This window comes from Strigops habroptila, chromosome 20, assembly GCF_004027225.2.
Source record: "Strigops habroptila isolate Jane chromosome 20, bStrHab1.2.pri, whole genome shotgun sequence".
Lineage (NCBI taxonomy): Eukaryota > Metazoa > Chordata > Aves > Psittaciformes > Psittacidae > Strigops > Strigops habroptila.
In genome coordinates this window covers 1,435,556-1,461,879 of record NC_044296.2, presented here as the reverse complement: position 1 = coordinate 1,461,879, position 26,324 = coordinate 1,435,556, and the positions used below count along the sequence as shown (strand labels likewise).

The following is a 26,324-nucleotide window of genomic DNA, read 5'->3' as shown; positions in this document are numbered from 1 at the left end:
GTCGGGCCGGGCTCCTCGGGCAGGGCGGGGGGAGAGTCGCGAGTTGCGGGCCTGGGGGTGGTGTCCGCTTGAGGCGGCGAGCTCGGGGCCGGTTGGGGTGCGGGGAAGCGCCGTGTCCCAGCGCCGTCACCGCGGGGCTCCGCTCCCGTCCCGTCTCACCCCATCTCATCCCGTCCCGTCGAGGCCTCCGCTGGCCGCCAGGGGGGGGAGCTCGTTGCGCGGCCGCGCTGCACCATGGGAGTTGTAGTCCTTCGGCGCAAGAACTACGGCTCCCGGTGTGCCTGGCGCGGCCCCTGCGCGGAGCGCGGAGCATGGCGGCGTAGCGCGGCTCGGCATGTCCCTGCTGCGGGCGGTGCTGCCGGGCCCGGGCCGCCTGCGGGGCGCCGGTGAGCGGCGGGGCCGGGGCCCGGGGGGGGGGTCCCGCAGGGCTGACCCCAGCACGGAGCCCTCCGCTGCGGGCTGGGGGGGGTGTCACTGTAATAAGGGTGGCGGGGGGGGAGGGGGGGGGGATGTCTCCTGTCCCAGCGCTGGGGTGGTGGGTCCTGGCACCCCGTGTTGGGGTTTGGGGTGTCCCTGGGGTCATGTTCCCCCCCCACCCCAAGAGGTTAAGGGCAGGAGGTTCCTGCCGCCAGCCGTGGTGTGGGGCAGTGGGTGCTGTTATGGGTGAAGCCGCCTCTGAGCTCCGGGTGTTGGTGTTTTCCCGCCGCAGGGATCCCATGGAGCATCCTCCGGAGTTACTCATCTGCCAGCGCCAAGGAGAAGGCGAAGAGAAATGCCACCTGCGAGAGGACGGAGCTGCTGGAAGGTGGGAGAGCCGCAGCATCCTGGGGGGGTCCCAGAGTCTCCCCATTCTGTGTAGAACATAGCTGGGAGTGCAAATAGCCTGAGGAAGGATGTGGGGCTTCCCATGGGCTTCCTGGTTTCCCTGGGCAAGTTCTGTCCTGTTGTTAGGGACTTAGAGGCCCATCCTACCCCAAGGAAGTGTTGAGTTGCTGTAAAACACAAGGTTGGTCTTCAGAGACCATAGAAGAGTCCCTCCAGGGTGTACAAGGACCCTGCAGACTGACCCGCAACATGCTCTGCCTTTGGGTCTCTGCCCTGGTGGGCTGCGGGTGTGAGATCCATGGAGGGAGGCCCAGGGAGGTGACCGGCCAGTGGGTTAGACAAGTGTGAGCTGGTGTCTTGTCCCTTGCAGTGACGTTGTTGGGTTCCCCGGGATGGATCCTAAGAACAGAGTGGTCCAAGCAGCTGGCCCAGGAGAGGAGAAGTCCTGGTGTGGAGCCTCTTCTCCTGAGCATGTTCCTGGGTGCTCCCAGAGCAAGGCTCTGGGGTAGAGAACAGGGACAAGGACGCCCGTCACCCCTGGCCCTAATCTATTGGGGAGGGAATGTGACCCCAGGGACACCCCAACACTATTGCATAGGGTGCCAGGACCCAGCCTGTGCTCAGGGTTTGCATCACTCCACTATTCCCCCTCTCTGTGTTTCCTGGCAGTGCTGAAAGCTCGAGTGAAGCAGCTCCAAGCCACCAATGTCCCAGAGGTGACGGTCAACAAAGTGGAGCTGGCCCCAGTGGGCAATGAGAAGTACCAGGACCCGCTGCAGAAGGTGGTGGCTCGCAGGGAAGAAGGGGAGAGCCCGGCCAGGCCCAGCAGCTGGGTTCAGAAGTTGAAGGAGGAGATGCACATCCAGAAGCTGAAGATGGGGCAGACATCACCCATCGCTGCCTCCGAGCTGGCTCTGGAGGCTGAGGTCGAGGACAAAGCAAAGGACAAGGTGAAAGGCAAAGCTAAAGACAAGAAAAGCCTCAAGACGCCGAAGACTAAAGTGGTTGCAGCCTGGAGCCAGAGCCACGCTGGCTCTCACGGCGTCCATGGGAAGCCCACGGTGGCAGCAGTGAAGGCGGGTGTGAAGGTGCCGAGGCGGAGGGTGCTGGATGACAAGGAGAGCAGCCAGTTCAAGATCCTGCAGCAGACCGTCCAGTCCAACCTCGAGTGTTTCCTGTTCCTGCAGCAGCCAGAGGAAGCCGAGAGGTTCCTTCTCATGTACCACAGGTCCCCTGCAAAGAGAAAGCTCTTGAACGTCAGTGCATACAACGTCGTGATGCGGAGCTGGGCAAGAAAGGTACCGACCCGCGGGCTCTGCCATGGTTGGGTCTCTGGGTGTCTGGAGGGGAGAGGGCTAAGGAGGAAGAGCCTCGTGCTTGTAGAAGCAGTGGTCACAGTTTGATCTGGGGCACATCTGCCTTCTGCAAGTGTCTCAAGCTTCTGCTGAGAGGGATGGAGCTGGTGTGAGGCCACTGATCCCTGTGAGGTGGCTTCGAAGGGAAGAAAGGGATGGGACAGGATAGATGGGGCTGAATTGGAACAGGAGCAGAGGGGTGTGAAGCTGGGATTTGGGGCTGCTGGTGCCTGTGTCCACAGCCCCATTCCCTTCTCCTCCACAGGGCCGCCTGCAGCGCATCAACCGCCTGTTTTCCATGCTGGAACGCGCTGGGCTCCGGCCCAACCTGGATTCCTACGCGGCAGCGCTGGAGTGCATGGGCCGGAACCCCTTCTCCACCAAAGCCATCTGGAGGTACCGTGGGTCTGCTTTCTTCTCCTGGGGTGCTGGGAGATGGGGGCTGCTGCTCTGCTCCCATGGGGGGTCTCCATGCGGGGATGGTGCTTGTTCTACCTCAGCTGCTGTGGGGTAGCGGCTCTGCAGAGGTGCAGAGCTGCTCCTCACCAAAGCTCCTGCCTGCTCCCAACCATCCTGAGATGCAGCAGGAGTCACAGCATCTCAGGCTGCTCTTGTCACCTCTTGGGCTCCTAACGCCTTCCCAGCACTACTGGGGCTCCCTCCTGCCCGTTGCTGATGGGGGTCTGGCTGGTGCCACTGTCACTGTCCTCCCTCCAGTGTCACCCAGCACCGATTGGGCCAGTCGGCAGGTGGGGCTCTGGGCTCTGCTGCATCTCGGATCCAGGAGGATGTGATCCCGCAGCATCCGCTGTGGGGCTGGGCAGTGGGAGATGGTGCATGAGGGAATTCTGCCCCATGGGGGCTGCAGGGAAAGGAGCTTCCAGCCGCTCCCTCCTGCTGGCTGGGGCTGGAGGGGGGAGCCTTGAGTGCTCTTTGAGGGTGAAGGAACCTGCATCTTCCTGCTCAGCCTCCCCACGGAGCCTGGAGGTGACAGCTCAGCAGTGGTGTGGGCTGGAGGGTGGATGGTTGGTTGCTGTAACCTGAGGCTGGTGACCTTGTGGGGACAGGCTGTGTGCAGCTCCCACCCCAGCAGCTCCAAGAGCTGGCTCCTGGCTGTGTGGGGAGCAGGGAGAGCTCCCACGTTCCTGCGGGACAACATCCCGCTGCCGGCCTGCCCTGCAGTGGTGCTCCTGGAGCACTGAGGTGCCAGCCTTGGGGGGGGTGTCCCAGTTATGCCCCTTTTCCTGCACTCTTCTGGGGCTGGGCAGGCATCAGCTCCATCAGGCAGAGGTTACTGCATGGAGCATGCTTTGAGGAGCGTGCAGGAGAAGGGAAGGGGCATCCCAAGGCAAGTGCATGGGGCACATCCTGCTCCCCAGCCCTGCCAGAGCCTTCCCAGTGAGTGTGAGAAGCTGCACCCTCCTGCAGCTGCCTCAGTGTGAAGGGTGGCACAGAGGAAAGCTGCTGGGAAGCACCCAACATGGGGAGGCCCCCCCAGCCCTCCTGGCTGTTCCCTGCCCTGTGATGTGCTGCTTTCTGTGCACAGTCCCCTGGGAAAGCTCAGACCCGTTTGATCTGCCCCTCCTCAGGTTCATGCAGCAGCTGAAGCACGACGGCTTCCACGTGGATGAGCTCTTCCAAAAGTGCCTCTTTGAGGAAGATGAGAAGGAGAAGGTGCTGAAGGCCATCAGGATGATCCATCCCAACTACGAGCTGCCCCCCGCGCCCAGCTCACAGACCTGCAATTCTTCCCTGCTCCAGGACTTCTACTCCAAAGTAAGCCCCAGAGCTCAGGGTGTCTCTGCAGGACACTTGCTTCAGGCCCCCTGAGGCCAACCAGAGGCCTCAGACCTGTGGTCCCAGAAGTCCCAGGAAGGTGCCTTCAGAGGGGCCTCGTCCCACGTGCCTCTGGCAGTGGAGCTGGGAGAATGAGCACGTCTTCTCCTTCTGGCTTTTGGTGCTTACTGTCTCGCCCTGGTTGCAGGAGAAGATGCTGCCATACCCCAAGCTGGATTTCTCCGCGCAGGAGTTGCGGGAGTGCTTTCAGAAGCAGCTGGAGCTGGAGATGAACAACACCATCACCATCGAGTCGGTGGAGTCCAGCAAACCTCTGACCCCACAAGCCCTTAAAGCGGTAAAGCTCAGGGAGTGATGGGGCTGCGGGTCTGGAGGGAAGGGGGGACAGCCCAGCCCTCAGGACCCGGGGGAGGTGGCCTGAGGAGGGGGACAGCTTCCTGGTGACACTCTCAGCACAGCAGTTCAGTCTTACTCCCATTCCTGTGCAGCGCAAGCTCCTGGCCACCCTCCGCTCCCAGTGGCACGACTCCGTCCTCCAGGCCCTGCAGAAGTCAAAGCACAACATGTCCAAGCTCAAGACGGCATCGAAGTACAACGTGCTGTACCCCTACCTGTGCCTGCTGCCAGAGGACGAGTACGTGGGCATCATGCTGGAGGTAGGACCCTGCCCTGCCCTCACAGAGCCACAGGAACAGGGTGCTTGGATGGCCATAGGGCTGCTGCAAAGCACCATTGTCCTGCTTGGGCCAGCAGGATCAGAACGTGAGCCTGCCCAGGTTGTTAGGTACAGGCTCTGCTCCCTGTGCTGAGCAGCCAGTGAAGCCCCTGCTCTGTCCTGGCCATGTTTCCTTCCTCATCATCTGCTCAGCACCATGGGAACGGGCATCTTCCCATGCCCCCTGCACAGGGGCTTTAACTCCCGCTTTGTTTCCCTGCTCCATCTTTCTCTTCCTCCCTCCTTAAGACCCTCTTTGCTTTCCCCTTTCTCAGATGCTCAACACCCTCTCTCCACAAGGAGAATCCCTGGCTGTCTTGGCCAAGGAGCTGGGCTCCAAAGTCTACAACAGATACATCACCCAGAGAAAGCTGCACAGTGGGCAGCTGGAGAAGCTGCGGGAGGTCTATGAGGACTACATCCAGCTGCTGGCAAAGGACAGCCAGGTAGGTGTGCCTGGGCCAGGAGGGGACCTGGGGGCTGCAGCAGCAGAGCAGAGATGGGACAAAGCAGTTTGTCCACCTCCTCACAAGCTCAGGGTCTGGGTTCTTGGAGCTTGCTGCTGCAGAGGCCACCAGAACCAGTAAGACCCCATGGAGTGCTTGGCAGGGCAGGGGATGGTGTAGGGGTGAGGTGTGAGCACAGGGATTGGTGAGAGGAAGGGCTGTGCAGCAGCAGCAGGTTCTCACTGCTGGGCTTGCCCCAGCCCCACATCAGCAGTCCTGCCCCAAATGCCCCTGTCAGGGAGGACCTCACAGGGACACACAGGCAGGAGGCTCCTTCTCCAAGCCACATAGATCTCATCCAGCACCCCCTCAGGAGCAGCATTGCTGGTCCCTCTTCTTGACCCACTTTTCTCCTTCCACCTCCCAGCCTGCCAAGTACTTGCCACGGGAATACTGGGAGAAGCTGGTGGCAGAAGCAGGCTTTGGGCCTTCCCTGACCTTGAAGAGCTGCAGCTGGTCGTACATGCTCCTCATGCGCCTGGGCATGCACATGCTGGAGCTGCTGGTGCAGGCTGTCAAGATGCCCAGGAACATCCTCAACCCTCGCCTGGAGCCCAGGCTCATCCCTGCCCTCTACCACATCTACTCCTTCCGCAGCAGTTGGCAGGTGAGCCTCATCCTGGGGTCTTTGGGGCTGTGCAGGTCACCTCTGCGTTGGAGCCAGGCCTTTGCAAAGGCCCTTGTCCCTCCCTGCTGCCTTTCTGCTCAGGGGCACTTTGAGGAGCCCCTGGTTCTATGCAGTGTCCTTAGCTGCTCCTTATGTGGTGGCTGACTGGCCACATGCTCTTCCAGACCCCTGACCTTCACCTCTCTGATTCTTCTCTTCAGGTTGGGCTCATAAAGCCCCATCCCGTCTTCTCCCAGATCATGTCAGACGCTGCAGAGACCATGCTGACCTTTAACTCCTCGGCCATACCTATGCTGTGCCCCCCAGTGCCTTGGACCTCCCCTAATTTTGGTGCCTTTGTCCTGAATGACACCACCTTGATGCGCTTTGTGGACGGGGCCGTGCAACACCAGCTGCTCCTGGAGCAGTGTCCTCTGGTGAACCTCCACCCCGTGCTGGATGCCCTGAACCAGCTGGGCAACTGCGCCTGGAAGATCAACCAGCCAGTGCTGGATATCATCATCTCCATCTTCAACGACAAAGGCAATGAGAAGTTGGACATCCCACCGCCCATCTCCGAGGCCCCCATGCCTCCTGCTGCTCCCAGCAATCCCTCTAGCTTGAACAAGGCCCAGAAGCACGAGTTGCTGCTGTACAAGAAGAAGGCAGCTGAAATGCACAGCTTGCGCATGGATGCGCTCTACAAGCTCTCCATCGCCAACTATGTCAGGGACAAGGTGTTCTGGTTTCCTCACAACATGGACTTCCGAGGCAGGACTTACCCTTGCCCACCTTACTTCAACCACCTCGGTAACGATGTCACTCGGGCCATCCTGCTTTTTGCAGAGGGAAGACCACTGGGGCCCAAGGGCCTGGACTGGCTGAAGATCCACCTCATCAACCTCACGGGGCTGAAGAAGAATAATTCTTTGCAGGAGCGCCTGGAATATGCCAATGAAATCATGGAGGAGATCCTGGACTCGGCTGACCACCCCCTAACAGTATGTGGGGAGCTCTTGGGGTGGAGTGGGGGGACCCCGGGCAGGCTGGAGGCTTCCCCTTCAACTGACAAGCAGGGAAGTTCGTCTGTGTTGGAGCCTAAATAGGAATGATCCAAATATGCTAAGGAAAAAAGGGATCAGTGTCCTCCTTAGTTTCAGAGGAGACCCAACCATTCCTCTCAGAGAGGATAATAAAATGGAAATCAGATTGGGTTTGAAACAAAGACATTTTGAAAGGCAACGCTTTGAGAGGAAAAAGGGAAATAAAGTGTTGCAGAGTTCCCTAAATAACACCTTTCTACCTGGAAACATGAGGAAATAATCGGGAAGTGGAGGAATGGTGGAGGAGGTGCCTTGCCCACTGTGCGCTGGGAGTGCAGGGGCTCCTGCCTTTGCTTTGGGGTGCCACAGGAGCACTGCCTGCTCCTGCCAACATGTGCTTTCCTCTTCCCAGGGCAGGAAGTGGTGGATGAACACGGATGAGCCCTGGCAAGCCTTGGCATGCTGTATGGAAGTCGCCAAAGCCTCGAGGTCCCCGGATCCAGCAGCCTACATCTCTCACTTCCCAGTTCACCAGGTAGGAGCCCAACAGATCTGTGTGCCTGGGCAGGGTGGAAGCATCCAGGTCTCCAGTGCTGCATTCCCTACACCATGGCCAGGCTTTCCTAAGAGTGGGAGCACAGTCTGGAGGCAGCTTGGCTGGAGAGCCCCAGTAACTTGCTGCTGCAGGCAGTAGTGAGCCAGGCAAGTGCTGCTTTGGCTTCCTCTGGCTGGAGCAGAGCCTGCCTGGGAGAGGGCTGGGCCAGTCTCACCTTCTCCAGCCCCAGGGTGAGGGCTGGGAGCCAGCCTGGCCCCGCAGGGTGGTGGGATGAGGTGAGGGATGTGGCAGCTCCTGCCCCTGAAGTGCTCGGGGCTGCGCTGAGGCTTTGGGGGCCTCTGCTCCCATTCGGAGGCTGAAGTTACAGATGGGAGGTGTGGGCCTCTGAAGAAGGCAGGGGGACAGAGCTGAGTCAGTGCCGTGGCTGTCACCATGTGCCATGTCCCTGCTCGGTGTCCATGCTCTGAGCAGGATGAGTGCAGGCGCCGTTGGAACGTGTTTGTCCTTCCCGGCCGGAGGGAGCCAGCCCTCAGCCCTGTCCCTGCAGCTCTCTCTGCAGCCACTGCCCAGCCAGCTATCTGTCCACACTGATAAATCCCCTTGCTGCATGGCAGACAGTGATGAATTGTTTTCGTGGGGAGAGATTTGCTCATTTATCTCATTAGATCAGATGGCCATAACGAAGTATGGAGGGAGAGGAGGAAGGGGGGTGTATTCTGCCAGGAGCAATGGTCTGGAATATGTCTGAGACAGTCTCAACTGATATTGTTATGACAACAAGAGATCAAGAGAGCAGCCGAGGGGGTGTTAATCAAACTGAAGCAAGGACTTCTTGTGGAGGACACCTCAGCCTCTTTCCACCTGAGTCATCAGCGCTGGGTTAGCAGAGGCAGCTCCTCTGCTGCGGCACCGCAGGGCTAATGCCCGAGCACACTCAGTGCTCAGCTCTGCAACTTGCTGCACTGCAGGCTGTGGGGAGGAGGGGAAGAGGAGGGGAGGGTTCATCCTGCCAGCAGCTGCCGGCTCCCCTGGACCAGGCACAGGGGTTGGTCCAAAGCAGCAGCATGTCTTCTGTGAGCTGTTTGGTGAGCAGCAGGACCTTCCTGTACCATTGTTCAGGTCCTGCCTATCCCATCTGGATCCAGGACTGTCAGGGCAGCTGCTGTGATGGATGGGGCAGCGTGCCCCTAACTGCAGCTTTGGGTCAGGGCTGGGTTCTATCAGAAGGATGTTTTCATCAGCCACAGAGCAGAGCAGTGTGGTCAGCTGTGCCTGAGGGATGCTCCTGCCTCTGCTCCTGGGTTTTCTGAGGCTCTTGAGGCTTCTTCTAGCATCCCAGACAGATCTGCTGTTTTCCACATTTCCTGCGTTTCAGTGTTGCCACAGAGCTCTGATGTCTTTGGAAATGCACAGAGGGGGCAGCGTGCTGGGGGTTTCCTGGTTTCCATCCTCACAGGCAGCAGCAGTTGGTGCTGAGTCCCAGCCAGGGGAACTGGCCAGAAGGAAGATGGAAACTGCTGTGGCCCTGGCAGCTGCAAACCTGGCTCAAGAGAGGGAGGAGAACAGCGATGCCCTTGGCTCAGGAGGTTGCCTGTGCTCCATCCACACACTGACACCTTGTTTCCATTCACAGGATGGCTCTTGCAATGGGCTCCAGCACTATGCAGCTCTTGGCCGGGACCTTATTGGTGCCATCTCGGTCAATCTGATGCCGTGCAGTGTCCCCCAGGATGTCTACAGTGCGGTGGCCCGGCAGGTGAGACACGCTGGGGACACAGGGAGGTGTCACTTGCTGCTGATGCACAGGGTCACTTCAGGTCCCAAAGAGAAAGGGTGAGATAAGACCAGTGTATAGAGGGCTGGGAAAGCGTGAGCTGGGTCAGAGGCAGAAAGTCTCTCCCCCTCCACATGGGAATCACTGCAGTAGCTGCAGTAGGGATCAGGCTGGAGATCATAGAGGTAGCTGTGAGACATCCCTTGGGTTTCTGCGGTCCTCACTTCTCCTGAATGAAGTCTATGAGAAGTAGGGTAGAGAAGTGGAAGAGAGCAGAGGATGTTCCTCATCTCCTGGTCACAGCTAGCCCACAGGTTATGGGATTTCCTTCGTTTGAGCTGGGTAGGAGGGAGTGGGGAGAGATTCAGCCCTTGGCACTGCTGCGGAGTCTTCAGCTTTCTTGGCAAGACATGATGTGAAATGAGCCTGCTGGGTTGTGTGTTGAGATCCTCCAGTCTCATTCAACTGGCATTGAACCCCTGGCTCTCCCTTCTCAGTCTCAGCATGTTTTATCCCGGCAGCAGAGGGCAGGAGGAGCATGTTTTGCTCTGACTTATCATTGGGGGTGGCCGAGGCAGAAGAACCTGAGTCCTGAGCCACAGTCGTGGTGCTGTGTCCTTGTGGTGTCCGGCACCACCCAGCTGCCAAGTGACACTGCTCTGCTGAGGCAGCAGTGGAAGGTTCTGTGGCCTTATCTCTGCGATGCAAATGCTCCTGATCCCTTCAGCAGATGCTCTCTGTTAACCAGGGCTGGTGAAAATGGGCTGCAGGGTTTCTGGTGGCACTTCAACCCAAGCAGTGCACAGCTTGGGGAGGGGGGTGTGTGTGAATGGTGGCTCCCCCGGTCTCCCCCAGCCATGCAGGGGGCTCAGGCCCAGCACTGCTCCCCATGGGGCTGACTTCCCGGGGGCTCTCTCCTCCTCAGGTGGAGGAGTTGCGGAAGAAGGATGCTGAGCACGGGGTGAAGATCGCTCAGGTGCTGCAGGGCTTCATCAGCCGCAAGGTGGTGAAGCAGACGGTGATGACCGTGGTCTATGGGGTCACCCGCTACGGCGGCCGCCTGCAGATGGAGAAGAGGCTCAAGGAGATCGATGACTTCCCCGAGGTACCACCCCTGCCCTGGGACAGGCTGGGCTCAGATACACAGCAAGGTCTGTGCCTGTGCTCTTCCCTCTGGAAGTGGCCCTTGTCTCTGTAGAGCTCTTGGAGGCTTGTTCCTCCTGACGCCTGTTTCTTGTGCTGTGGCCCCGCTCTGAGTCCTTGTTGAGTGGGTGCTTTGCTGTGGCAGGTTGGTGCTGGGAGTGTTTCTGCTGCCATGTTACACTCCTGGGACAGATGTGACAGCGAGAGCTGGAACATCATCCAGGGATGTTACGGATCAGCCTGTCCTTGGACAAGGAGCCATGTGAAGTGCTGATCAGAGCCTCCCTCCAGCACAACCCCCAGCCAGCTGCCTGCAGCAGCTCAAGGCTTAACACAGTTTGGATGGAGGCAATTTTGAGGCACTAGGGAGATGCTCTTTTAGCTTCCCCATCACTTTGCTGTCTGTGCCTGACCTCTTTGCCTTTGGTCTGTGCAGGAGTACTTGTGGGAAGCGTCTCACTACCTCGTAAAGCAAGTGTTCAATGGCATCAAGGAGATGTTCTCAGCGACTCGAGATATCCAGGTAAGGTGCCTGCTGCCTCTTACCTCTTCCTGCTTTTTCTTCTTCCCTGGCCCACCCATACATGGACCAGGGGTTGCTCCATGGGGAGGGATGGTTCTTCTGGGTCTGGCCTAAAGGGGATCCTCCTGTGCCAGTCTGGAGGCGTGGGATTGTGCCTGGTACGGAGCCAACCTCCCCTGTAAGCACTGGACTGGCAGAGGCAGAGCCAGGGTCACCTGTGCTGGGAGGGGATGGGGTCTCCCATAGTGACTCCAGCCACTTCCTTCTGCTACAGAACTGGCTGACAGAGAGTGCCAAGCTCATTGCCCAGTCGGGCCGGACGGTGGAGTGGGTCACACCGCTGGGTCTCCCCATCGTGCAGCCCTACTACCGCTCCAAGTCCACTGTGGTAAGTATGTGGTGGGCAGGAGTCACCCACCCCTTCCTCTGCTGTGGTGGGGAGCAGGGAAAGGACAGCCAAGCTCCAAGCAGCAAGCTAGAGCCCAGCAGGTCGGCATGAGGGCGGATCTGTGTGTGCAGGCACATCCTGCATCCTCCCCGCTCCCCGCAGAGCCTGCAGCGGGTGGGTGCTGATGAGGAAGTGCTGCTGCTCCCGTCCCACTCAGGCAGCTGAGGCACGGGCCCATTCCCTGCTCCCAGGAGCCTTCCCGGGGCTCTCATGATTCAGACTCGCTGCTCTTGCCTCCCACATGCTGCTGCTCTGACTCACATCTCCCCTCGCAGCCACTCACCTCCAGCAGCCCTTCCCGGAGCCCTCGCAGGGTGAATCAGCTGGGAAAGGGGTGCAGGATGCTTGGCAGCATCCTCGGGAGGGGACTGCTGGCTGCCTGGTAACTGGGATGCCCCGGAAAGGTCCCAGGGAGGTTTCCTGCAGAGCAGAGCAGCTCTTGGTGGGCCCAATCCCCTCTGCAGGAGTGTGGGGCAGTGCAGAGGGAGGGCTCATCCCCTTTCTCTCTCCCTGCAGCTGAACTGCAGCATGCAGAACCTGAGTGTGAAAAGCACCAGCAGCAACCAGTAAGTATGAACCCGTGGTCGTGACTGAGCCCCTGCTGTCCCCAGCCTGTGCTCTGGGGACAAAGCCTTCCCTTGAGTGGAACCTGCCAGCAAGTGCCAAAGCTCCTGTTATAGCCCTGAGCTGCAGAAACCCAGCTGAGGAGCTGTGCTTTCGCAGGGCCCTGGGGCCCGGCAGGGCTGTCCCCATCAATCCCAGGTCTCATCTTTGGCCCTGGAAGCGTCCCAACTCCTCCCTTCTCCTGCTCTGTGCTGCAGGAAGCCTGACACGGTGAAGCAGAAGAACGCCTTCCCCCCCAACTTCATCCACTCCCTGGACTCCACACACATGATGCTCACAGCTCTGCACTGCCTCAGGTAGGGAGCAGGGAGCTGGGGCTCTTCCCTGGCTCCAGGATCACTCTCTGCTGGGAGAACATTGCCAGGACAAGGCCTGTGGTGGGGGAAAGAGGTTTTCCTGGTTGTGGCTGTTTGGGTTTTCTGGCAGAGAAGGGCTGAAGGGGGCTTGGGGGGGGTTTGGTGGCTGTCGCTGAAGATCTGCAGGTGCTGTTGCAGGGAGCCCTCCTCCTTGTGTGGTCCTTGTTCATGTCCCAGCACAAAGGCCTCTGTGGGGCAGGGGATGTGACAAAGGGGGCTCTCAGCACTGCTTATGGCACCTTCTGCTGCCTCCCAGGCAGGGCCTGACCTTCGTCTCGGTCCATGATTGCTACTGGACTCACGCGCTCACCGTGGACGTGATGAACGAGGTAAAAGTGTCCTCCTGGATCATCGGGAGCAGGGATCTTGCTGATCCATCCTCTGGGCTTTGCTCCAGGGGCTGATGGATTTACCCAGCCTGGGTGAACCTTGCTGGTGGTTGCAGCTGATGTCCTGGTGCTGTAGCCCCATCTCCTCCCACCCTTCAGGGAGTGTGTGTGTGGGGAGAATCTGCACATCAACCAGCACTAAACACAGCACCCAGCAGTGTCCGTGCCTCTGTCCTGCCCTGGGCTGTGTCCCTGCAGTGCTGCCAGGGCTGTTGTGCAGTAGATTGATGAATGGGGGTCAGGCTCAGCTTCCCACCCCCAAGGGCTCATCCCTTCACCCTTGTCCAGCAGCATCCCTCTTCCCACTCTTCCCCACTGCTCTCCCTGCCCCTCACCTCTGCCCTGGCTTGGCTGAGAAGCACTGAGGGGAAGGAGGGAAGTAGCTGTTAACCTGCAGCTCACCATTGCTCCCCGCCTCAGGTCTGTCGGCAGCAGTTTGTGGCTCTACACAGCGAGAAGATCCTACAGGATCTGTCCGAGTTCATGCTGGAGAAGTACTGCAGGTATTCCCGCAGCCCCTGCCCAGGGCTGCTGTGGCACAGGGCTGGGCTCTGTACATGGGTTGGAAGAGCCAAATCCTGCTCCCATGCTGATTGCCTTTCCTTCTGGTTCATCCAGCCCTGACAGAGAGACCAGAGCCCCCTGGCAGAAGAAACTGATGGAGCAGCTGTCGAATGTCCCCAAGACAGGTAGGAGCAGGGATGGGACCGGGAGTGGTTTGGAGACGAGGGGAGTGAGATGTAGATTTGGCCCCCAAAGTCACTGAGTTTATGGGGTGTCTGAAACTGGACACGGCGCTAAAGCTGTCCCCTGAGATGGGGGGGACATGCAGAGCCATGGGGCAGAGCCTGCAGCAGCCCTGGGAGCCATCCCTGCCTTCCCCAGGGCTGAGCCCCTGGGCTTTGCCCCAGGCTGACCCAGCTCATCCCAATCCCCATCTTGTTCCTCTCCCATCTGTTTCCAAGCAGGAGGCATTTGCCTGGAGATGGGAGGGAGGCCCTTGCCATGGTAATTGCCAGGATCTAGATGATACACATGCAATGGGATTGAGGCAATTAGTTTAACTCTTCTAATCTCTGGGCCCTGCGTCTGCCAGACCATCTGGCCAACCTTTGTTGTGCCTTTGCCAAGCGGAGGAGGCCGCTGCTTGCAGATACATCAGGAGGGGTGGCAGCTCCTGAAGCCCTCCAAATCCCTCTTGACACCCCCCCTGCAGCAGGGGCTGAGCTGGTTTTAGGAAGCAGGGCCTGGGGCAGCTTCTCTCCCCTCTGACCTCTCCTCTCCCTCCTTCCCAGGTGAATTGGACCTGAAGAACGTGATGGATTCCACCTATTTCTTCAGCTGAGCCCCAGCAGGGCCCTGCACTGCCTCAGAGGCTGCGGTAGGCACTGGCCCACAGGGCTCCTCTGTCCTGCATCTCATGGGGAGTGTGGGTCCAGCTGCCAGCACAGCCCCAGTGCTGCTCCCCACGGATGCTGGGGCACGTGGGGACTGCGAGGAGCAGCTACAGAGGGACAGGGTCTGCGCTATGTCCCAGCTCCCCACACCTCTGCTGTGGATGCTGGTGGATGGGGCTGGCTCCCCTCAGCCCTCACCATGGCACAATGTGGCTGCTGCTGCTGCTTGTGCCCGTCCTGGGGTGCCACCCCCATCCATCCCTCCCCACCAGCAGGGTGCAGGACCTCAGGTCCATGGGGTGGGTGCTGCTCTCCAGGCTGTGCTGTCCCTGCTCTCCCACAGCGCAGCCTCTGTGGCTCCTGATCTTCAGGGATGGGTTTTGCTTCTGCTCCCGGGGTCTCAGTGGTTTTCCCTGCCTCAGGGGGGTGGAGGTGTACGATACTGTAAATAAAATGGGTTTTGAAATACCAGCTGGGACCTGCGTCCTTCTTGGCATCTGAAGCCCTGGGCTCTCAGGGCTTGGTGTGGTGCTGGGGATGTGGGATTCATGTCCCCAGCCTGCCGCTGTTCTGCTGCCCGCTGGGGCTTCAGTTCCTCACAGAGGTATCCCATTCTGGAAGTACTTTTGTAGCAGAAACAGAGGCAGAACGGGCTGGTGCAGCTGCAGGGCTCATGCAGGGGCTGCATTTCCAGCCCTCTTCCCCCCAGGGCTGCGTGTTTAGGATGTATGTTTGCCCCAGCTCTCAGCTCAGCCCATAGGCTCCCCTTTGCAGCCTGCTCCTTCCCCGCTGGAGCAGGGCCACGGCGCTGCCAGCGAGGGGAATGGTGCTGGGAGGAAGCTCTTCTTTCACCTTGTCATCACTCTGGCAGGGCAGCAGCTCCTCCAAAGCCGAAGCTGCTGCCCAGGCTGGGGCTGTGCCCGGTGGCAGCGCTCCCAAGGCTGGGCAAGGGCAGCGGGAGCAGCAGCCGGAGCCGCAGCGGGGAGGGAAGAAGAGACGGAGTCGTGCGTGGCTCTGTCAGCTGCTGACGTTTATTGCACAGGATGGGCTGGAGGGGAAGGTGGACGCCTGGAGCGGGGCCCTGGCCCGCGGCTGCGCAGCTCCAGCGCCAGGCCCCTCGCTCGCTGCGTACATTCAACGTGGAAGGCTCCCCCCCCTGCACGCACACACACGCACACGCACATACACACACACACACGTGTCCCTACCTGCACACGCACCCTGGTACACGCATGTGCCTTCCCCAGCCTCAAAGCTGGGTCTGGCTGTGGGGCAGCCCCAAGGGTTGGGGACCCAGGCTCCAGCGTCTATGGGGGAAGATGGGCCGTGTTTCCCCCCCGTCGGGGCTGGGTTTGGGGACAGTGTGTTTGTGGGGTGCTCACAAGCCTCAGGGCAACAGGCCCTCAACACCCTCCCCTCCAACTTACCTCTAGTGCTGGACCATCACCCCTCGCCTCGGGGCTGTGGAGGGGAGCAGGGACAGGCGCCGGGGGCTGCCTAAAGCCCCAGGGAGGTGTCCTGCGGATGCACACACATAGGGATGGATTCAGGTCAGAGATACCGTACACAGAGCTGGTCACGGGGATGGTGCAGTGGCTTCTATGGGGCGGCTGTTGGGGGGGGCAGCGGGACATGGGGCCAGACTTTGGTCGGAGGCGACGCGGTCGGGGAGGGGGCTCAGCCCAGTGCCCCTGCAGTGGTTTGGGGGGGGTGCAGCAGCCCCGTGCCCACCCCCGGCACCCGGTGCTCCCGGTGGGGCACGGGGCGAGACGGTGCTTTGGTGCCCGTGCGGCGCGCTCGGCCCCACGCCTGGCGCGGAGGTCACAAGTTGGAAGAGAGCCTGGACTTGGCCGGGTCCGTGTCGGGCGCGCTGGCCGCCGAGTCCTGCGGCCCCGCCAGCGCCGGGTGCGACGGGGACCCCCGCGATGGCGCTGGGCCCCGCAGCGCCGCCGGGGGACCGGGTCCCGGCGAGGCAGCAGCCGGGCCCCCGCCGATGGAGGCGCAGGACTCGCGTGCCGAGGCCGGGGGGCTCTGGGTGCTGCCGGCTGCCAGCCCGTGGGGCAGGGAGGGCTGCGAGGCCGAGAGGGGCCGTGAATCCTGGCTGAGGCTGCTGGTGGGCAGCGCCTGCGTGCTCTTGTGGGCAGCCAGGCGCTGCGGTGAGCCGGGAGCCTGCTGCTGGCCGAGCGAGAGCTGGGAGCCGAGCTGCCCCGGCGCCGCGCCGTAGGCGAACGTCCGGCTGGCCAGCGGGCTTTGGGTCGGCGGGCTGGCCGCAGCGAAGGCGCTGGTGGAGGCGGGCATGGCCGCGGGCTGCGCCGGGTCCTGCGCCGGAGAGGGGTTGGCGTGGGGCACGGGCGGCTGCGGCTGCGGAGGGGGGCTCTGCTGCAGCAGGACCGGCGAGACGGCGAAGGGGCTGGGCACGGCGGGCGCGTACTGCAAGCGGCGCATCATGCGGGGCGAGCCCAGCGCCATGGAGCCCACTAGCGGGCTGGCCATCTGCGGGCAGAAGCTCATGGCGACGGCTTGCTGGAGGGTGGCGATGGCCGAGGTGACCTGCGGCTGGACGGGGCTGTACATGGCCGGGTGCTGCTGCAGCTCCGCCTGCTGCACCATCTCCCGGTCGTACTTGACGATCTCCTGGATGATCTCGTTCTCCTGGTTGTTGAAGACGCCCGAGTTGAGGTCGTGCTGCACTTTGTGGAGCAGGATCGAGTTCTTCTTCCCTGGAGGGCCAGGATGGGAAGAGCCATGAGACCCTGTGTCGGGGTACACTGAGCCCTGCCAACCCCACATTACTGGGACACCCCATTGCCCCCCAGTGCCCTACCGATGCGGTCGAGGCGGTCGATGGCCACAGTCTCGAAGGCCCGTCGCATCATGGGGTACTCCTCCAGCACCTCATTGAAGTTGTCCACCGAGAGCGAGTAGAGGCGGCAGTAGGTGTCTGCGCGGACGCTGGCCGTGCGCCGGCCCCGTGTCAGCAGGCAGATTTCTGGTGGGGGGGGGGGAACAACAGTGTCAAGGACCAAACACCATCAGTGGGACTGGAAACAGGGAGCAAGGGGGGAGAACAGCACATGGTGGGTGCCCCAGGACGGAGCGGATGTCCCGGTGCCTCACACAGACCCCGCCAGCGCTCACCTCCGAAGTAGGAGCCGTCGGAGAGCTTCATCTCCTTGTTGCCCTTGGTGAGGATGCTGACCACCCCGTGCTGGATGAAGTACATCTTCTTGCCGATGGTGCCCTCGCGGATGATGTAGTCGCCCGGCTGGAACACCTCGAACTTGAGCTTGGTGAGCATCGCCGTGACGAAGTTGGGGTCCGCGTTGGCGAACAGCGGCATCGAGGCCACCAGCTTGCGGCAGTTGAAGTTCACAATCTCCTGCAAGGGAAGGAAATGAGGGACCAGGAGACAGGGATGTGGCTTCCCCAGGCCTGGCTCACACACACGGAAGCCCCGGGTTTCATAGAGTCATGGAATGGTTTGGGTTGGAAGGGGGATACACCAGTGAACCAGAGCATGGACACACTTGGAGCTGCAAAGACCTAGGAAGAGGTGCTCAAGCCCAAGCTGGAGCTGGTGGGACCCCCCCAATTCATGAAACCCCTCACTGAGGGGTCGGACATGGTCAGTCCCCATCCTCACGGCAGCACCCCAGCCCCTGGGGCCCCCACCTCACGCAGGGGCTCGTTGAGCTCCCCCAGGATGCTGTCCTCATCAAACATCTTGCCCTGGTAGCGGTGCTCATAGTAGTCATGGATCTTCTGTCGGAAGTCAGCGGGCAGCTTGTGGAAGGACATGTACTGCTCCACTTGCTTGTACTGTGGGGAGAAGTGGCCTCAGCACCCAGCCAGGCCAGGGACCCCCACCCATGTCCCCCTCCATGGGGCTGCTCTCCATCACCCCATCAGATGGTATCGACACGGAGCCTGTGTCAATACCATCAACATCCCTGTGGCTCCGGGAGGGGATGCGCTGGCCGGGCACAGGGCAGGAGCCGTGGTCCCCATCCAGCCTGGTCCTACCTTCTCCTGGTACTGGCGCCGGGAGGAGTCCAGGGACTGGATGAGGGCAGTGGCGTGGCCGATGAACATGGCGTAGCACGTGGCACCCACGATCATGCTCAGCATTGTCAGCCAGATGTCCGTCATGCTCTCGGGCGCCTGCTTCCCGTAGCCGATGCACAACATGTGGCTCATGGACTTGAAGAGGGCGAAGGAGTAGAGCTCGCTCCAGGAGTCATTCTGCAGCGACAGGGACGGCTCAGCCCTGGCTGGGGCTCAGCTCCTCGTTGCACCATGGGCACAACCAGGGGACGATCCAGGTTCTCTGCTTCCATCTCCAGGGCTCAGCACCAGCATTTGTTTGGTTGTGACAGTCCCACCTTGCAGGTGAGACCCAAACAAACCCAACGCCCGGCTCCCTTTGCATCGTTTTGTGTTATGGCTTTCTTTCTAAGCTGATACACAAAAGCTCAGTGAAGCCCCCGTGAAACAAATGCTGTGATGGGAACAAGCTCCAGGTTTGTGGAAGTTACATCAGCGCTCGGGAGCCTGCTGGGGGCACCTGGGGCAGGAATTCCCCATCCCAGCCTCATGCAAAGCCCAAAGTTTCATAGAATCATGGAACAGTTTGGGTTGGAAGGGACCTTGAAGCTCATCCAGTTCCAACCCCCCAAGGGACACCTTCCACTTTCTCCCAAGAGCAAAGCAGACGGGGAAGAAGAAGCATGAGACACTGAGGAGAGGAAGAGGAGGAAGCCAGAATGGGGGAATGGAGCGGAGATGGAAACACTGGCAGACCAGGATGAGAGGGATGGAAGGAGAAGAGCCATTTGTAGCAGGGCTGAGAGGGAGCAATTAGAAATGTGGCCCATTATTTATTAATAGCAGCTTTGTTGCTAATGAGCAGGAGAAGGCAGCAGGGGACGGGCAAAGATTCCCTGTCAGCATCTTCCACCCGCCCGGATCGATCCAGGCACCTGATCCGTGGGGAGAAGCCAGAGGACACAGAGGATCACTCACCACCATCCCGTTGATGGAGACCCAGCAGTTCTGGGGGAAGTCCTGCAGCATGGGCACCAGGAACTGGAGGCAGCCGTCCCAGTGGCACAGCAGCAGCATCATGCCGATGAGGTTGATGATCCTCATCACGGCGCTGGCCAGGTCGTACGTCATGTGGAAGATCTGCGGGTGGGGGGCACAGGGTGAGCGCAGGGACCAGCTCCCCCCAGCTCAGGACATAGACCCACATGGTCTGAGCTGGAGCAGGCGCTGGCAGCGGGTCCCTGAGCTCCACTGGACTATTTATATCCAGCGGCTCCCGCTGCGCTGCCGCCCGGGAAGCGCTAATGGCTGCGGGCACTGATGGGGATAAGGCAGCGCTGGGCGATGCTCAGGGAGAGCCAAGTGCTCCCAGCACTGGGAATGGAGTGGGGCAGCCCCGGGGTGGCTTCTGGTAGAGAGGGTCCAGCCTTGGGCATGTCCCTTCCCCGCGGTGGCTGATGGCAATGCCCCCCCGGGGTAATCCGGGGTCATGGTGCTTCCAAGAAGATCAGAGCTTGGCTGGAGCAGCTCTGCTCTGGGGACAGGCTGAGAGAGCTGGGCTGGGTCAGCCTGGAGAAGAGAAGGCTCCTTAAGGGGACACCTTAGAGCAGCTCCAGTGCCTAAAGGGGCTACAGGAAGCCTGGAGAGGGGCTTTGGACAAGGGCCTGTAGGGACAGGACAAGGGGAATGGCTTTAACCTGCCAGAGGGGAGATTGAGATGAGCTCTGAGGCAGAAGCTCTTCCCTGTGAGGGTGCTGAGGCGCTGGCACAGACTTTTCCCAGAGAAGCTGTGGCTGCCCCATCCCTGGCAGTGTTCAAGGCCAGGTTGGACACAGGGGCTTGGAGCAACCTGCTCTAGTGGAAGGTGTCCCTGCCCGTGTCCTCACTGCCCTGGCGCTAAATCCCTGCTAAATCCTATCTGAAAGCAGGAAGGGCTCAGAGCCAGAAGCCCGGCAGGGGTTGCAGCCACATCCCAGCACAAAGGCAGGTTCCCTCACAGCCCCAAACCCCATCCCAGCCACTGTCAGCATTAGCAGCCCCCAGACCTTCCCGGCTCCTCCTCTCTCCACCCCACCGCCGTCCAGCCCTGCCACTGCCAGAGGAGGATGGCCCCCCCGCAGGGCTGCATCCCATGGGATCCTCACCTCCTCCCACTGGTGGATGTAGCGGATGAGGCGGGAGAGGCGCAGGAGCCGCAGGAGGCTGAGGATCTTGGTGAAGCGCACGATGCGGAGGGCACGGGCAGTCTTGTACACCTCCGAGTCTATGCCCTTCTCCACAATGAGGAAGACATAGTCCACAGGGATGGAGGAGACAAAGTCCACCACAAACCAGGTCTTGAGGTACTTCTTCTTGATCCTCTCGGGGTCCAGGATGATTTCCGTGTTGTCCTCAATGACAATCCCTGTCCGGAAGTTCAGCACCAGGTCCATCAGGAAGAAGGTGTCAGAAACCACGTTGAACACGATCCAGGGTGCTGTGGTCTCCTCCTTGAAGAAAGTGATGCCCACGGGGATGATGATCAAGTTGCCCACCATGAAGAGCAGCATCGTGAAGTCCCAGTAAAACCTGGGAGGGGGAGAACATGGAGGAGGGTGTCACCAGCACCCCCCTGCAGCGAGGGGACCCCATCCCATACCCGCTGCTGGGGTGCTGTCACTCTAATGCCACCTCCCCCCAGTGACAACATCCTGCTCCACCATATCCAAACTGCTCCGGGCCTGGTCCTGCAGCCCAGCACAGCCACCGGCTGCAGTACCAGAGGAGGGCAGGGGGTGCAGGATGATGCCAGGGGCTCTTCCTGTTGGAATGGTTTGGCCGGAGGTCAGTCCTGAGCACCCAAACCCAGGCAGGTCCTGGGACAAGGGGAGAACGATGCCACCAACACCAGTGGGGGACAGACCCTCCTTTGTGGAGCCTGTGGGTTGGGGACAACCCTCACCCCAAACTCAAGGTGCTGGAGGCAGGATGCGCCAGCCCGGCTCTGGGAGCGGGGACCCGAGGATGAGGACAGAGGCCTCGGGGACAGCCGGGGCCCCCCGAGCGCGGCACCCCGACAGCGGGGGCTGTAGGTCGGGCCCCGGCAGCGCGGCCGCAGCCGCTGCAGCTCCCGGTGCAGCGCATCACGTAGAGCTGCAGCTGCAGCGCCCGCAGCCCCGGGCAGCCGCTGCCTGGCGCTCGGCTCCTCCGCTCCGCTCCTGCCTCACCCCGTCCTTCCTCCTTCCTCCTGGGCCACCGATGCCCTTTCCGAGCATCTGCAAGGTCACGGCAGCCCCATCCCGGTGGGATGATGCCGAGGGGACCCCGGCCGCCCGCTCCGGCACTGGCCTGGGAGGGCACAGAGTGGGGATGCTCCTCAGCACCGCGCACACGGACACGCAGGACCCTTGCCCATGTGTCTGTGCTGCCGCAGGCAGGAGCGCCGGGAGCTGCAGGGTGACGGGCAGGGGCTGCCCTGGCCACGCTGCCATGGACGGGGGGGACGATGGGGCCACATCTCGCACACAGGAAGGGGGGATGGATCCACCCCTCCCCTCCCGGAGCAGACTAGCGCAGGACCAGAAGGAGCATCCCCGCTCCTGACCTTTCTCCAATGACACCTTCCCCATGTGAGACGTTGCCGTGGCAACCGCAAGTGATGTCACCGCTGCACAACGATGACTTCACAGCCGGGGCTGGCTCCAGGGTACCCTCAACCCGCTGCCCCCCAGCATCACCCCCAGGCAGAGCCGCGGCTGGGGCTGCCCCACACCCCCCCCCCCCCGGCTGCACAGTGAGTGCCAGGGGCAAAGCTCAAACCACCCCAGCAGCCCCGACTCCAACCCCTTTGCAATCTGGCTCAGCCAGGGCAGAATTTGGGCTGCTGAGTGAGATGAACTGCTCCTGATCCCTGCCCCCCGACACACACAATGGACACTGTGCGATCGCTTTAGGGACCTGGGTGCAATGCCAACACTTTCCTCCTTGGAGGGCAGTGTGAGCGCAGCAAAACAGATCCAATCCAGGCTACTAAAAATATCTGCAAACAAATTAATGAGGATCCTCAGCACCCTCTCGCCTGCTTCTGACCCAGTTGAGTGATGGCGATGATGGCAGAAGATGCCCAAAGCTTCTGAGAGCTGGGGCTGCCGCACTCCTGCTACATCACTCCCCTTCCCAGTGATGCCATTGAGGGGACATTGAGCTGCCCAAGGCCCTGCTCTGCAGGAGGTGCCCCCAAGGGCTGAGCCCCTTGGGCTGCCAGTGGGATTGGTGCAGGATCGCTGCAGGATCGGTGCGGGATTGGTGCGGGATCAGCACTTCCCAAACTCACGCTGAACACTCAGATTCAAAAATGAGGTCGTTCTTAGAAGTGGGTTAAGAAGCCAACAAACAGCAGAAGTTTGCCGGAGCCAGACGAGCATCCCAGTACAACCAGTTGTGGAGAGCGATTGGTGCTGCTCTCCCCTGGAAAAGCCTTTTACCTCAGGGATCCCTCAGGAGGGGCAGGAGGGAAAAAGCCTTTGGAAACTGCTCAAGGACCCAAACCTTCACAATCCCAATCACAGCCTTCCTCCCCTGCTGATGGACCAGTGGCTTTCAGCACCCCTCAGGTCTGACTGCCCCACACTGGTGCCACAGAGGGGTAGAACAAGTCCCCAGCACTGGTAACACCAGGACCAGCAGCAGCCACAGGGAGCCACAGCCACCCGGTCCCGCTGCTCAGGAGCCCCAGAGTGGCACCAACAGATCAGTGGCACCATCCAGGCAGCAGCAAAGCCCCAGAAACCAGTTTAACACCAGAGGAGGAAGGCTCTGGCCAAGCAGCACCAGAGACACGTGCTCTGGATGCAGCTTCACCCCCGCTTCAGGTGCAGAACTGGCTCTTGTGAGCAGGGGAAGGGATTGACTATGGACGCAGCCCCCCAGCTCCCGATCCCACCCCAACAGAAACGATGAAGTCAATGCTAAGCTGGGCTTTCTCCTCTCATTGATAAAGACCAGAAGCAGCAAAGACAGAGAGAATGGCTGTGCACAGCACCCGAGAGGAAGCAGCACCATTTACCAGGTCTCTTTTATCAGATTTGCGCCTCAGGGTCTCCACCAGCCACCCCAAGCTGCTTCCCAATAATCCCAGATTCATGTAAATAGCAACTTGGGTTCCTGGAGCCAGCCTGGCCCTGAATTGTGCAGGAATAATGGCAGCGCCGTGTCCGGGAGAAGACAGGATCTCTAAATGAGACCGATTATGAAATGATGTCACATATGCAGATGGGCAATGATTTCCTCTTCAGATGGGAAAATGGGTTTTGCCGAGCTGGGTTCCTGCTCCATTATCATTAGGAGATAAACAGAGGATTATTTTTGTGAGGCAGGACAACGTGGGATAGATGGACACACGTCCCCAACGCGCACAAGGCAGAGCAGCGTCCCCAGCACCAGGCATGTGCATGGAGCTGACCCTGTCCCTGTGCACGTTAGCGGAGCCAGGCGATGCCGATGCCGGGGCTCTGCCCGCAGCTCCTCCCCGCTGGGCAGGGAACTCTCCTACGCCACTTGCAGCATCAAAACACGGGCAGCGGCTCTTCCCCAATGGGTTTCAAGTCTTGACAGCGCCTCGGGGAGGGATGGAGCCAGCGCGGGGCAGGCGGACACGGTGACTCCCCAAGGTCACCCCGGCGGGGAGCGAAGCTGCTGCAACCTGGGGGAGCCTCCGAGGCCTCGCTTCCACCACGGGCTCACTGCAGGGAGACCCTGCTCTCAGCAGCACCACGGGCTCTGCTGCTGGGATCGCGGCTGGGGAAACGGGGCAGGCTCTGGCCCCGGTGCGGTCAGGCCATCACCCCACTCCCAGCCTCCTGCCCCAAGGGGCAGCATCCCCTGGCTCAGCAGCCCCTGCCTGGCACCGCCACGTCTGCTCGGTCACCGCGGCACCGAGCTGCTCCTCACGCCGGCTCTGCAGCAGAACCTGGTGCCCAGCCTCAGAGCCAAGGAGGGGGGCTCCAAGGGATACCCACAGCGGGTTCCCTATGGGAATGTCTGCCACAAGGGTGCAGGAGCCCTGGACAGGAGGTCAGCGCCGAGAGGAGGCCAAAGGCCTCTGGCTGCTCCTCTGGAGGATCAGCACAGGAGCTGCACATGAGGGTGGGAGCAGGAGGCGCTGGTTCCTGCTCTGAGCCTGCTTGGCCAATGAAGACCCTGCCACCTGCACCGGGGACCCCCGCGCCAGTGGGGACCCGAACAGATCCCGGGTCTGGCTCAGCAGCGTCCCCACACCAGCACCCAGCAAACCCTCCTCGAGCCTCCCCAAGCCACGCACCAGAACAGCAGCAGAATGACCCGGAGCCAAGCCCCTCGTCCTCCCCCAGCCTCCGGCTAAAGACCCTCCAGACCCTTTGAGGTCACTGGGCCAGTGGCCCCCAACGCCTGGTCATCAGCGACGCCAGCAGGGTCTTGGCCACCCATCCCGCAAGGTGCTATGCCATGGACCACAGCCGGCCGAGCCAGACATCCTTCCCAGCAGCTTTCGTGGGATTTGGGAAGCATTTGCCTCTCCTGAGCTCCCCCAGGGCTCAAGGAAGGAGATGGAGCTGCAGAGTCCTTCTCCCCGGGTTTGCCATTCCTCAGCTCGAAGCCACACAGGCCGGACCTGGTGGACTCTGCTCCTCTTGGGAGCGAGCTGAATCCCTCCCCAAACTCCCTGAATCCTAAGGACAGGATCAGGCCTCCCTGGTTCGGGGGAGGCTTCCGCAAAGCTCTGTCTTGGCAGCACAGACTGGCGCATCCCCCAGCCCAGCCTCGGCTGGCACATTCCCGGGGGCTGAGCCAAAGCCCGGTGGGGCCCTGGAGGGTCCGTGCTGGGCCCGGGGAACGTCGAGGGGGTGCGCGGGGGGCACCCCCTGATCCAAGCAGAGGGCTCCGGGCATCCCGGCTCCCCCGGGGAGGGGGTGCCCGGCCGCCAGCCCCTCCCCGCACGCACCAGCATCCGCGCTGCCGCCGAGCACAGCTCAAGGTGCCCTCGCCCGGGCCCCGGCCCCGCTTCCCCGGGCCCGCCCGCTCCGGGCTCCGCTCGCCCCGTTCCCAGCCCGGTCGCACCTGAAGTCGCTGTAGGGGTGGATGATCCAGGCCCCCGCGGACTTGACGCGCTCCTGCTCCCGCTCCACCGCCTTCTGCGAGCCGAACATCCGCAGCGAGAACTTGTTGACGCCGGGCTGGAGCATCGCCCCGAACTGCCGCTGCATGAAGCTGGCCTGACTTCCGCGGGCCTCCTCGCCCGCATCCTCGCCCGCGCCCTCCTCGGCTGCCTTGGCCCCGCCGGGGGACACGCTGCCGCCGCCGCCGCCTCCGCCGCCGCAGGAGAAGGAGACCTTGGGCTCCCGGGGCGGCTCCGGGCCGGGGCTCCGCGGCGCTTCCCCGCGCCGGCACTCGCCGTTCGGGGACCCCTTCCCGCCGCGGCCCCGCGCCCGCACCCCCGCCGCTCCCCCGCCGCGCTTGGCCGCATCGGCCGCATCCTCCTCGGCGGCCGCCGCCGCCGCCTCCCCGCGGCCCGCCCGCATCCTGCCGCTGCCGCCGCCGAGGCCACCGGCGGCCGAGTGGCGCCCGCCGCCGCGGCGGGGGCGGGCCGGGGCGGGCCGGGGGCGGGCGGCGGGGCCGGGCTGCGGAACGGGCGGCTCCGCAGCTCCCCCCGCCGGTACGGTCCTCGCCCGTGGGACCGGCGTCCGAGGCAGCCCCCGCTCCGTCCGACGGGCCCCGGTGCGGGGCCGGGCGCTCCCTCGGGGACACGGCGGCCGCGGCCCCGTCCGCCCCGCTGAAAGCCCACCCGTGTCCGTGCCCCGGCTCCGGGGCTGCTCAGAGCGGCCCGAGCCCACCCCTGGGCTGAGGACGGAGCCCCAGGGACCCCATGATCCTCCCCTTCCCTCTCCCCTTGTCCTGAGTCTCCTGTACCGAGCCGGCCGCCTGGGGTGGGCACAGGGGACGGAGCCTCCGGGCTGGCACCGCACGACAGGGCGGCTCTGGCGTACCCCAGAAATAACCGGGTCCAGCAGCCACAGAGGCCACCGGGACGGACACCGCCGCCAGACACAGCGGCTGCGATGCTCGGGGTCAGCGGGACCAGGCCCTCCTGCCTCTGCCAAGGAACGAGCAATTCCCGCTGTCGGTGTCCCCCAGCACCGTCGAACGGCCGGACACGGGCCCAGGACCGGCCAAGCCCCGCTCGGGGTCACGGTGCCACATGGGCAACG

At 61.9% G+C, this 26,324-nt stretch overlaps 2 protein-coding genes across 2 annotated transcripts; one reads left to right on the top strand and one right to left on the bottom strand.

Annotated features, from left to right (window-relative positions):
• Window positions 1-302: 302 nt before the first annotated feature.
• Window positions 303-14,529, top strand: POLRMT (RNA polymerase mitochondrial). Its single transcript, XM_030509194.1, has 21 exons — window positions 303-386; window positions 710-805; window positions 1,495-2,123; window positions 2,446-2,576; window positions 3,770-3,956; window positions 4,165-4,314; window positions 4,466-4,633; window positions 4,968-5,138; window positions 5,566-5,805; window positions 6,027-6,806; window positions 7,261-7,383; window positions 9,038-9,160; window positions 10,104-10,283; window positions 10,758-10,844; window positions 11,119-11,232; window positions 11,809-11,858; window positions 12,114-12,212; window positions 12,529-12,601; window positions 13,082-13,164; window positions 13,280-13,350; window positions 13,957-14,529. The coding sequence occupies exons 1-21, from the start codon at window positions 335-337 to the stop codon at window positions 14,004-14,006; spliced, it is 3,657 nt and encodes a 1,218-aa protein (XP_030365054.1). The 5' UTR covers window positions 303-334; the 3' UTR covers window positions 14,007-14,529.
• Window positions 14,530-15,067: 538 nt separating this feature from the next.
• Window positions 15,068-25,732, bottom strand: HCN2 (hyperpolarization activated cyclic nucleotide gated potassium and sodium channel 2). The gene is made up of 8 exons (XM_030509195.1): window positions 25,177-25,732; window positions 20,247-20,670; window positions 19,081-19,242; window positions 18,082-18,300; window positions 17,731-17,877; window positions 17,197-17,437; window positions 16,883-17,047; window positions 15,068-16,778 (listed from the first exon to the last, which is right to left on the bottom strand). Exons 1-8 carry the CDS (start codon window positions 25,635-25,637, stop codon window positions 15,880-15,882), a joined length of 2,718 nt encoding a protein of 905 aa, XP_030365055.1. The 5' UTR covers window positions 25,638-25,732; the 3' UTR covers window positions 15,068-15,879.
• Between the last annotated feature and the right edge of the window lie 592 nt (window positions 25,733-26,324).

What these genes read in the sequence shown, in the direction of transcription:
- HCN2 (XM_030509195.1), bottom strand. Translation starts at nt 25,637, where the DNA reads ATGCGGGCGGGCCGCGGGGAGGCGGCGGCGGCGGCCGCCGAGGAGGAT. An exon ending in CACCCCTACAGCGACTTCAG is followed by an intron (nt 20,671 to 25,176) that starts GTGCGACCGGGC and finishes TCCCCCTCCCAG; the next exon opens with GTTTTACTGGGACTTCACGA. An exon ending in TCAACGAGCCCCTGCGTGAG is followed by an intron (nt 17,438 to 17,730) that starts GTGGGGGCCCCA and finishes CTTCCCTTGCAG; the next exon opens with GAGATTGTGAACTTCAACTG.
- POLRMT (XM_030509194.1), top strand. Translation starts at nt 335, where the DNA reads ATGTCCCTGCTGCGGGCGGTGCTGCCGGGCCCGGGCCGCCTGCGGGGC. An exon ending in CAGCGACTCGAGATATCCAG is followed by an intron (nt 10,845 to 11,118) that starts GTAAGGTGCCTG and finishes CTTCTGCTACAG; the next exon opens with AACTGGCTGACAGAGAGTGC. An exon ending in ACAGCTCTGCACTGCCTCAG is followed by an intron (nt 12,213 to 12,528) that starts GTAGGGAGCAGG and finishes GCTGCCTCCCAG; the next exon opens with GCAGGGCCTGACCTTCGTCT.